The 12,674-nt window shown below is 35.7% G+C and overlaps 1 protein-coding gene across 2 annotated transcripts in view; it reads left to right on the plus strand.

Moving 5' to 3' along the window:
- The window catches only part of LOC108975147 (solute carrier family 22 member 15), a 40,793-nt gene that overhangs the window by 12,076 nt on the left and 16,043 nt on the right, over positions 1–12,674 (plus strand). Inside the window, exon 1 of one of the 2 annotated variants that reach the window (XM_018943456.1) lies at positions 10,523–10,941. The exons of the other annotated variant lie outside the window; for it this stretch is intronic. Coding sequence (XP_018799001.1) covers positions 10,645–10,941 — 297 coding nt within the window. The 5' untranslated portion in view covers positions 10,523–10,644. Of the gene's footprint in view, positions 1–10,522; positions 10,942–12,674 lie in introns of those variants that run through there. 2 annotated transcript variants of the gene reach the window in all.

Raw genomic sequence — 12,674 nt, forward strand, 5'->3', positions numbered from 1 at the left:
TCTGCAGATGCTGTGATGACTGTGTCAGTTTAAACACTGCTGTAATATGGTTTCATGGTTACGCTTCTTATCCGCAGCTTCTCACATCACTGCGACTGCTGAGTCATGCCCAAAATTTCAAAAATAAAATTTGACCCACGTGATCTTTCGATAAGTACGTATAAGTACGTCACCAAACCAAAACCAAAACTCTGAGTCTGAACCGGCTGAAATTTTAACAGTATCAGTCTTCATTCCATATCTCAAAAATAGATTACTTAAAGTACGACTAACACCATCTTTATATACAATATCTTGTATACGCAACTGCCGTCGACTCGAATCGAGATACGCTTACTAAAATTTATACGGAAATTATTTTATCGAAGTGATTCAAAAGCACAGACAGAAATGAAATTTGATAACAAAAGCTAAAATTAAGTTGAAATACAAAAACAAGTTCTTTCAATTACCTGGCGTATGTGGGCTTAAAAATCTTTATGTTTTGTATATGCAATGTAATGACATATCTTTGGATTTTTAGGTATCTGTATACCCCATATAGTATATATAAACGCTCACCTAAAAAGTTATACAAATCAAAACCTCAGATGTGTTGAACTTGAAAAAAATATTGAATGATAGAGTGTTCAATGATTCGTACGAGACACTCGGCTGTTACCCTAATTTTACCAATACATTTTAATATAAACCGTTACCCGTTTACCCAGTCAGAAATTATATTTTTGAATTAGTCAATGAAAAGCGAAAGTTATTTATATTTGTTGTTTACAAATTAGAATTTTTGCCGGTAAATGCTAATGAAGGTTGTTGTCCTCAAAAAAATATGTGTAGGTATAACAATACACATAATACTGAAAATGTACGTGGGCATGTATGTTAGCTGGCGTACACAAACACGTTTCATTTCTAGTGAGATTCTCCAGCGAACAACGTATGAGTAGCACGGCAATAATTAGTTACATTGTCATCACACGATCAATTAACTCGGTAATATAAAAACAATTAATTTTAAATATACAGTATCTAGCAGGAATATGTATATATACATACATATATTTAAACTAATATCAATTTAGTGCAGTTAAAGATTTATAACTCTCTACGTACTCTATATGATTAATCTCAAAGTTGTTGTGCCAAAATGCATATATCATTCAAATTCTGGCAAAGAAAGACGTACATAAGTCTTAAATGCTCTGACAAGAAATCTCTGATATGTTTCGAATTATGAGTCCTCTATGGTTATGGTTGTATTATGGTTTTTCCCATTTATAAGCATATAATTAAGTCTAAAGTACTGCTGCAGGCGACCTCTAATTTCAAACAACCAATCGACTGATCTGGAAGCAGTATTTAAGAAAAAATATCCAAATTGAATTTTTTTAAATCTACCGAAATTTATAGTAGGCAATTAGTTATAGGATGAAAAAAAATATTGCCTTATTATAAAGTAAATAAGCATGTTAACAAGGGAATAACCTGAAAAATCTGAAATTGAGTTATAATTTTAGTCAGTTAAAGCTTCATAAAGGACCAGGGCTTATCGATGGTATGGTCCATTCAATCAAGGACGTATACTTCAAGACAAATCTCATGAAGGTCTTCCAAAATCAGTTATTGTGCCGGAAATTATTGACTCTAAGCGCAAACTGACATTGCAAGATCCTCATGTCAAATATCCTCAGATTGAAGCGACTATGGGTATTGGTAGTGGGCCCAGCATACATTTAATATTGAATGAATGATCGCATAATACATCAATCGCTCAGAAAAAGGCCAATTGTTCCAGAGAAATGTTGAAATAATACGATAGCGGTGCTTCGAAACTCGTTTATGGCACCGTGAGATGATCGTGGATTTACGCATGTGAGACCGAAAGCAAAGAGCAGTCGATATGATATCAAACGATCTTGGTGGCCGGTCGACCGGCCCAAAACCCGAAATTATCAGCTCACCGAAGTGTTCTCTCAATAAATCCATTAATTGATGCGATGTGTGTGAAGTGACGCCGCCTTGTTGAAACCAAATGTTGCCGAGATCACGAGTTTCAATTTCAGACATCAAATAGTCGGTTATGATGGCGTGATAACGGTCGCCATTGACGGTTACGTTTTCACCGGCATCATTTTTGAAGAAATATGGAGCGATAATTCCACCGGTCCACAAACCACACCAAACCGTTGTTTGCTCTAGATGAAATGGCAGCTCTTGAATCTGTTCAGGTTACTGTTTGTCTCAAATGTAGGCATTTTGTTCGTTTGTATACCTATTGAGCCAGAAATAGAAGTCACCGCTGAACAAAATTTGGCTCGAAAACTTCGGATCTACCACAGCCCATAAAGCGAAGAGCTGTCGCTTGGGAAAGTCGAGCATCTGCAGTTCTTACACCGGCTGTATTTTGTACACTTTCAAAATAAGATCTCGACGTAAAATGTGTCAAGTCGTTCTACATGTCAGTCCGGGTTGCTGCGAACGGCGCCGAATCGGCATGGTCTTCATGTACACTCTCAATCAGTGGTCTATGCGGTCGAATATTATCCAATAAGGAATGATGGGCCTCAAGATGAGTGATTTAGGGTGTTGCGAATAATACACTCAGTAGGCCTATTATATTATATGTAAACGGTTTTCAGGTGTAAGTCTTTCCATGAAGAAATACCAAACAATATTGAACAAAAATAACATGACAGCATGACACCACTCACTCGTGATGTCAAAAAAATACTATTGAAAAAAGCTCCTCTACTTGAATCACACGTTACTGATCATATATGAAAAAGCCATCTTGCTTCATTCACGGAAATACCGTAAATTGGGTTGAAGTTTCCTAAGAATTAATCAGGTGAAGTCAGATACTATATTCTCCCCACTTATCGTCAGTCAACAAAAAATTTTTATTACTCTGGTTGTGTTGTAAAAAATTGCTCTCATCCTTAATAGTTTTTCATTTATATATAACAATCTCATAACCCTGTTATTTTGTTTAATATTTCTTCCAAAATACAAGTCATTACCAAGTCATAGGTAAAACGCCAAAAAATCTAAAACCCCTTTGGCCTTTTCACGTCGCTTAATGCTGTTTAGAAGTATCTGATCATACTTTAGAATCATTAAACTGTTTCAATTTTAGGCAAATTTCGTAAAATTGTCACGTCAATAAATTGCGATACTTATCAGCATGAACTTCAGATTGTCAAGCAAGTGTGATTAACATAATTTTAACACTTAACTTAATGACCTAATTAAACCAAAGCAAATCAGGGAGTTTAGAGGCAATTTTACGAAAATCGCATGAGAACATCGGTGCATGTGAAGTGTCGTTTGAAGCAATTAAATAGAGTAAAGCGAAATTTGTTGAAAATTTGTTTCCGCAAGTGTGAATCGCATTCGAATTTACAGAGCACAGACGGACAAACATGCACATAGTTATTTATAAATAAATAAATAAACACCAGCATTTGAGAAATTTGCTGAAAATAAAGCTTAGCCACGCATAACAGAGTAAGCGGTGAAGCTAATAAAGCGTACATCACACACTCATTTATCCGCACGCTTCAAACGCTTCAAGTCTCACTAACTAGCACATATTTAGTTTGCAACTAATTTCTAACAGTACAGTAAAACAACAATAACAATTGTGTAGTTAAAAGCCGACTTTCATTATTGGAGTTGTTATTTTTGCTTGTTTGCAACAAGTGATTTGCGGTCGCGTGCCGTTGCCGCAAGCATGTTTTGCCAGATTATTATTGGGTTAAATGCGCACAACAACAACAACAACCAATAGTGATGTAACGCAATTACCCGATGATGAAAAGTAAGCTCATACAGTGCTTGATCACACTAATCATGAATTGAAGTGGGTATTTTATGACCGGAGTTATATGTACTTACATATGTATGTGTATACCCGTATAAGTAAGTTGACACACATGCAATATTATTTGCAACTAATTTTAAAGAATTCTTTGTTTGAGCATAAGTGCCTGTCTTATCATCTCTAACTATAGTATTAAGTACTTGAAGACGCTTCACTGAACATGCAAATGTCTTTCAAGGCAATATAATTACCGTTTATAACGATATTATTATGCTTATAAAAGCCATTCGTCCAAAAAGTCTCAAGTAACTTAACCTGGAATGTAAGAAGTACGAGAAACTTTTCTTATACGCCCACGGATCTAAATCAGACGAATGTGGTGATTGCGGCACTATATTGGTTGAGAATTAGCGAAAAATTCTCGAAAAATCAATGTGACGATGCATAATCATGGAGGCTAGCCTTACTGAGGGCAAAGCAATCCTTAGATCTCCTACTATCAAAAAATGGGCCAAAATGCGTTTGCGACGGCTTTTTCTTGCTAACTCATCAGTTTTAGAATATACAGCGATTTCGCTATGGTCCAACACCCATACCAGTCTTATTCCAAATACAATGGATGCTATTGATAGCGCGTGTAGCCAGTCTCCGACCAACCCTGAACGCACTGTAAATGAGTTGAAAGATAGTATCGCCGCTTTGCTATCTGAGTTAATGGTCACTTCCCTGAAGGAGGATGCCTCCCAAACACCAAATTCACTGCTAAAATAATGGCAGAAACCTCGGCTTGGAAGGCACAGCAATAGTCGGGAAGTCTGAAGCTAGAGTTGAAAGAAGGTTCCTAACTGTAAACTCCTCCACCAATTTTCCCCCCAAGCATTGACTCATCCGTAAAGATGCTCACTGCGCTTCTCCTCCAACGGCTTCTTCCCATCCATACCTTCCTCGGTCGGTATATTGGCAGAGAAGGCGCCGACATAACATAATAGGCGTGACTATGGTCTCATAGTACCAGAGGACCACTTTCGGTGTTAGACGCACCTTTTGCAAATGGCTCCTCTATAGTAGCAAAAGCCAATTGATGTATTTTTTGCTCTCTCTTCGATATTCGGCCTCCATGAAAGCTTCATATCCAGAATGTGCCTTAAATATTGCTCTGTATCTGCAGGTTGCAGACGGGTGCTCAACTCAATGACTTGCTTTTACAGTAAGTATTTTGCGCTCCTCATAGCTAACGGCTGCTACTATGCTGGTCTCTTTCGACCAATTCAGCGATTTTATCGCAATYTYCGACRACAGGCCTTCCGGAGCGTGGCGCATCTTCGACMACCTCTACACCAGAACGAAAACGTTGAAACCATCGTTGTGCGGTGGAAATGGAAACTGTATCGGGTCCATAAACTGCACAAATTTTATTGGCGGCTTGAGATGCATTTTTGCCTTTATCGTAGTAGTACTGTAAAATATGCCGTATTTTCTCTTTATTTTGCTCCATGTTTGCAACGCTATAACTCACGAACGACTTAAAAGAAACGACAATCACGTGTTAGTGCGTAAAATGACCTTTCCAAAAAGTTATAGCATGACCCGATGCGACAAATAAAACTAGAACTACGCGCTYTCAGCGCCAACTAGCGAAAATACCGCAAGACTTTGTTGACAACTAAATATTATGAAGGTATTTTATCTAATCATATAAGTGGTTTAAAGCGGACTATAACTTTTCAAGGACCCAGACACCAATATACCGTCTTATTAGCTGATTTGTTTTTAGCGAATTTTTAGTATAAATATTCCCAAAAATTATTTTTATAATAAAAATCGAATATATAGTATATATTTTCTGATTTATGGTTAACGGTGTACCGCATATATCAGTCAATATGTAAGAAATATTAATGTATTCTCTAGTCAAACTGGATGAAATCAGCACAATACTTCTTCCAGTTCCCGTTTCTGTGCAGGATGTATAGTCTGTAACCAGGTTATAAGTACTAAGTAAGTATATGGGTTTCCTGCTAGTACTGTATGACGATTAACCTTATTAGTTCCGGATTTTTAAAGACGGGAAACAAGAAACCAGCAAGTCACGTTAATTGATTTTATGCGAGTCAATCATCTGAACGTGAAAATTTCGTCATATTTAATTTCATAAGAATACTGAAACCTATTTCGAATTACTTCTACTAATAAACTTATTATAATTTTATGCGGAACAGTTCGTAACCACAAATTGAAGTTTCGAAAGAAGTGTCAACTTTTCAATTAAGGGCTTAGCTATGAAATTCTAAAGAAAGATATAATATTTAAAAAAAATACACGTCTTGGGAAATTAATGTGTTTGTAGGTGTATATACCTCCTTCTCTATTCTCTATTGTTGCTGGTTATCATTATTACATTTTACTTATCTCTACTTCAATAGCTTTACGCTAAATTACTATGCAATTATAATAATATTGTAAAAATTATTCTTTATTAGTTTTAATATTGTAACCTTTAGACTATACAGTGGATTTATTCTCGGTCAATGCAACATTTTAATTTACAGTTAAGGCACACTCTCCCACAAAGTATACCAACTAATAATACCTATTGTAAAAGAATCAGAAACATTTTGTATGATTAGTAGAAAGTATCTTTCAAAATTCAATAAAGCCGTGAGTGGAAAAAATTGAGCCGAACAAAAATAAAAATCTCTGCGCAACCAACTTTTTTTTACAAGTGACCCAAGTTTGTTCTTCTGGTTTCGAAAATTCATGTAACTGCTTTCAATCGATTGAGAACACAAAAGCAATTCTTTGTAGGTGTTAAAGGTCCTTCGCGAATAAGGTATACTGGGCAAAACATACTTATGACGACTTTTTAATTTAAATTTCGCACAAAAACTCATTCACCCAAATACTTTTGGACGAAAAGAGACGATCAGTCGACCACGGCATGGCAGGTCAAAAATCAAGATTATGTTGACAGTTTAATTCGGTTATCGAGGTGGGGTGCACTTCAAATTTCTTCTGAGTGGCCTAGCTGTCAACAAGGAATATTATTTCAGTGTTACGCGTTGGTTGTCTGAAGCTGTGCGTAAAAAGGGGCCAGAATTATGGTTCGACAACTCCTTATTTTTGCACCACGATAATCCACTGTCGCATAGTGCATTGATTCTTCGTGGGAAGCTTTCGAAGTTATGATATTATTCAAAAACAAGTAAGGAAGAGCTAAGTTCGGGTGTCACCGAACATTTTATACTCTCGCATGGTAAAGTGATAATCGAGATTTCAGGCGTGGTTGGTACATGTCATTAGGGTGTTAAGAAAATATTATATACCGAATTCCATTGAAATCGGTTGCGTACTTCCTGAGATATGGTTTTTGGTCCATAAGTGGGCGACGCCACGCCCATTTTCATTTTAAAAAAAAGCCTGGATGCAGCTTCCTTCTGACATTTCTTCCGTAAAATTTAGTGTTTCTGACGTTTTTTGTTAGTCGGTTAACGCACTTTTARTGATTTTCAACATAACCTTTGTATGGTAGGTGGGCGTGGTTATTATCCGATTTCTTCCATTTTTKAACTGTATATGGAAATGCCTAAAAGAAACGACTCTATACAATTTGGTTGACATAGCTATAGTAGTTTTCGAGATATGTACAAAAAAGTTAGTAGGGGGCGGGGCCACGCCCACTTTCCAAAATAATTACGTCCAAATATGCCCCTCCCTAATGTGATACTTGTGCCAAATTTCATTTTGCACGGACGGACGGACAGACAGACATCCGGATTTCAACTCTACTCGTCAMCCTGATCACTTTRGTATATATAACCCTATATCTGACTCTTTTAGTTTTAGGACTTACAAACAACCGTTATGTGATCAAAACTATAATACTCTCTTTAGCAACTTTGTTGCGAGAGTATAATAAACTTCTTCTTCATTTTTTCTGGCGTAGACAACGCTTACGCGGTTATAGCCGAGTTAACAAATAATCGCCAGTGGTTTCCTCCTTCCGCTATTTGGTGCCAATTCGAGATGCCAAGGCCAGCTAGTTCTTTCTCCACCTGGTCTATCCACCGAAGTGGAGGTTTTGCCTTACCTTCAAAACTGCAATGTTCTCTTGGCTTGTAGAGTTTGGTTTTGTTTATCGAGAGAGGACATTACTTTTCAATTGCCTACTCTGTCAAAAGTAGCACCTGCTGGCAAAAGTGATACTGTGTTGAATTTTAAGGCTGATATCCTGGTTGGTGTTGATGCTGGTTCCAAGATAGGCGAAATTATCTACCACTTCAAAATTATAACTTTCAACGGTGACAAGCGAGCCAGACGCGAATACGTTAACTGATTGATTCATGACAGGAAATATTTCGAAACACATAACAGAAGTCCCCTTGATATGGAGTCTCCTTGTCTGAAACATTGCTTGGAATCGAACGGCTCGGAGATGTCCTTCACGATACTGAGGGAGCTTTCGGTGTTGCACAATGTCAGCTTTGACAGCCTTATAAGTTTTGCGGGGATACTAAGTACAGACATAGCGGCATAGAGGTAGTTCCTTTTCGAGCTGACAAAGGCTTCCATTATCGGGACTTGTCCAAGATTTGGCGCATTGTTGAAAATCTTGTTGTATGGAGATTTTGCAGGATTGATACCACACTAATAAGGTTCTCAGTTTGTTGATGGTGGTTCTTCAGTCTTTCACACCCTACGCTCTATAAGAGGGTATATATGTCCCATTAAGGAGGTGGTAATTGTAGAAAATTGTGGATTCTCCCATTTGTGAACACATTTAGGTTCCAACCATCGGGCATGCTTCCGTCCGTCATTTTTGAATAGCTTGGCCGGTTATACATCGGCCCCTGCCGCTTTGTTGTTCTGCAGATGGGTGATTGCTTTTGGAACATCATCATGATTGGACAATGGAACGTCTATTCCATTGTCGTTGCTGATAGCGTACTATACGTCAAATGCATAAATTTAATTTCAAAGCTTCGCATATGGATACTTCATGTTCTTACAGACCGAAATTTGCTTTGTCGCGGTAAAGAATGTGATTTGCCTATCAACCGTTAAAGAGTGATCTATTTTTGAATCGCATTGTTATCGGCGACGAAAATTGGATTGCATGCATATAAGGTCTGCAAAAGATCTACCAGTTCAACCACTTCGAAGGCTGATATTCACCAAAAAAATGTGTTGTCTGTGTGATGGTATGCCATTTGAACTTTTGCTCAACAATACCACAATTAATTGCGCCAAATTGTTCGATGCACTCAAACAGAAGAGGCCAGAATTAGTGTAGTCTGTAGTGTTTCACCAGGATATCGCGAGATCTCATTGATGATGATGACTCGCCAAATCTTTTTTAGCTTTAAAGGGATGTGCTACCACACCCACCATATTTTCCAATCTTGGCATCTTCGAACTGTTACTTGTTCAGTCTCTACAAAATTTTTTGTATGAGAGAAGCTTCACCTCAAATCAGGACGTTAAAGACTACTTGGACTAGTTTTTGCCTGTAAAGATCAAAAATTTTGTGCACGTGGAATCAATCTCTCGCCCGAAAGATGGCGAAAATGAAGAATAGTTAATTTCATAAGATATTTTATACAATAAAAAAAATTACACTCAAACACAAAACTACTTAGCGAACAACCCAATATAAAAGAAAAGCACATGAACAGAGTATTATAGCCTCAGTGAGACCGGAATTTTTAATTGTTTTTTTTTTTTTTTAATATCATAAAATTTAAAGCTAATTTTTTCCAGTGCACTCACGTGACGTGACTAATGCAGCTCTGTGCATAAAATATTATATATGTACAATATTAGTGACCGCCGGGCATAAGATAAGTGCTCTATGACGCGTAGAAACTTGTCTGAGACCGAGACTCGATGCAGAAAAAAACATGAAAGGCAAAAACAGTTATTTATATATGCGCTAATGAAAATTAATAACGTTAAGTTTTTTCGCCACAAATTAAATTATAAAAAAATTATTTTAAAAAAATACAACAACAATTATGAATGAACTCACAGCTTAACTTACACATAGAAATAAATGGAACTAGAATATGAGATGTTAGAACTACACACTCATACACCGATTTGTGATGCTGTGGCAGCGAAACGGATACATTCATATATATATACATACTTGGATGTGTGTGTGCTGTGTATTACACACAGTCGTGGCAGGGAGATAGTATTTTTTTCTATAAACGCAGCAGTGCAGCGCTGCACTCTGAGTAGTTGTTGTATTTCAGTTTTTTGTTAATGCTTATTGAGTTTTTTGTTGTAGTCAGGCCAGGTGTTGAAGTACTTATATTAAATGCTGCAATTTTATTGTACTTGTTAATTTGTTGCTATTGTTTACTTTTCCATTATTTTCATTACTGTTGCATGTGATTATGGTACTTGTTGTTGTTGCTATTGTAGTTTTTACTATTACTGTTGTTGTTGCCAATGTTGCAATTGCTTTATGTTTAATTACGAAAAAGTGATTGTACAATTGCTGCCTAATAAATTGCACACATACATACATTCAGCTGTATATATGTATAAATATGTATATATATGCATATACCTACATACTTTGTATATGTATCTGTAGCTATGTAACCCATACAAATATTCATTTCAAAAATTTTGCTATGAAATGCAGTTGCAACATTTCGCAATTGCCACCCAGAGCACAGTTGTCTACATCTCTAAGAATCATTTGGTAACGGTTTCTTCGACTGTAACTGCGCATTCGCGACATTTTCTGCGATCAACACACCACAGTGCACAAATTGCAAGACAAAACCACAAAAATATCAGACAAAAAGTCAAAAATGTCAGCGCTTGGCGACGAGGAGCGCGTGGCCTTCTTGGGCGTTGGCTTGGCGGTGGCATGCGGTGAGCCAAAAGCCACGCAACAACTTACGCAACCGAAAGTCGCAATAGTATCGGCACAACAGCAGCAGCAGGATGAGCGTTGTGTGGACTTCGACGACGCACTGGAGCGGCTGCAAGGTGAGGCGTTGGCGCGCATGTTCGGTGAAAACGGTCGCTGGCAGGCGTTTTGGTGCTGCTTGCTGTCCGCCTTCCAAGGTGCCTCCACAATGCACATTTTCTGCTTCGTCTTTCAAGTGAGTGAATTTCATAATATATTAAAAATATGAGAGCATTTGCTGGCCAGAGTGCGTGACGTAACGCCATTACATTAATTTTCGATTTTTTATTAAACAAAAAATAATAATAATAATAAATAAATAAAAATCTCTTTAGGTGTTGTGTAAATATTGGCTTTGATTGAATTGCATAAATTGCATGTAGTGATTGTTTTATTATGTGTTTGCATTTTTGGTAAATATTTGTTTAAAACATATTTTGTTAATGTGCGCGAATTTGCACGAGCTGCAGTTGAAATTCTAACACTTCAAATAAATAATTCAGCGTGGCAAATGCATTGATACATACAATATATGTACATTAAATGTAAAACTGCACTCAAGCGGAGCACTAGGGTGATGATAAATAATTTTTAATTGAACAAATATTAAATTAAACTTGTGAAGTGATTAACAAAATATTTTTTTTTTGTTTTCTGCCAAATTAAACGGTTGCAACGAAATTGTGTGACGCAACGAAAATCCGTCACGATCTTTTTGCTTTGATCTTTCTTTTTAAATTTGCACCGAATTATGTAAAATTTTTATTTTTTGGTAAAAAACCCTTAGCTTAAAAATATAAGGTTGCCATATATTCGAATATTAAAATTAAAAAATGTTTAAATAATGAAGAAAATGGCAAACTGAAGAGGTAAAGCAAATTGCAAAGCTGAAACTTTTGCGACAGGGTTGCCACCTAATTCGAATTTTTTCTGATTAAAATTCGTAGGAAATATAAAATATTTGTAATAAAATTGTCTTACGCAACAAAAATACTTCACGATCTGCTTTTTTTGTTTTTTTTTTCGAAGCGAATCGATGGCTTATTTATTTTTCAGTGAAATATTGCTACTTTTAGTGTAAAAATGTATTAAAAGGTTGCCATTTGTTCGAATATGAGAAATAAAAAATGGTTAGATAAATAAAATAATGCGAAAATAACAAACTGAATAATTAAAATAAAAATATTTTTTAGAGGGTTGCCACCTTATTCAAAAATCTTACTACACTATGAAGAGATTTTAAAAATTTTCGGAACAATTACCACCTTATTTGAAATTTTTACCGCACCATAAAAATTTTTCAAAAACATTTATAATTATCATAAAAACTAAGTGACTTAATAAGGTTGAGATTTGATGTCACCTGCTTAAAAATGTATATTCCATAAGGTAAATTGCATATTACAGTATGGCTCTTAAAGTAAAGAAGAATCTTCTTACATTATCAAATTATTTAACACATTCCCAACAAGAATCATTGAAGTCTTTTACAACATTTCCGAAAATGTAATCAATTTTAAGTAAACCAATTTCACATTTTAATATTATAATTGTAGTTGAATTATAATGAATATGGCAAACATATTCCAGCTAAGATTACATGTTAAATTCTCTACTAAAACTATAGTGCACATTTTTGACAAATTTCTTTTAATATGAAATTAAGAATTATTTTTAATTATTTATGATTATAATAAGATGGCAACCATTCCAAATTTTTATTTTTCAAAATAATACAATTTCAAAACTCATAGAAACTGTAATAATTTTTGTTATACTTTTTCATAAGCTTTAAAATTAAAACAACTATTGTCACTGTCTCACTGATTAGGGTGGATCTAAAAAATATATTTTTCAAAAACTCTAAATAACTTTACTTAAAGCTATTAATGAGCACACCAAGAGTTGCATTCTTATTTATTTCTTCTT

The sequence above is a fragment of the Bactrocera latifrons genome, unplaced genomic scaffold (genome assembly GCF_001853355.1).
Source record: "Bactrocera latifrons isolate USDA-ARS-PBARC rearing strain unplaced genomic scaffold, ASM185335v1 scaffold_62, whole genome shotgun sequence".
Classification (NCBI taxonomy): domain Eukaryota; kingdom Metazoa; phylum Arthropoda; class Insecta; order Diptera; family Tephritidae; genus Bactrocera; species Bactrocera latifrons.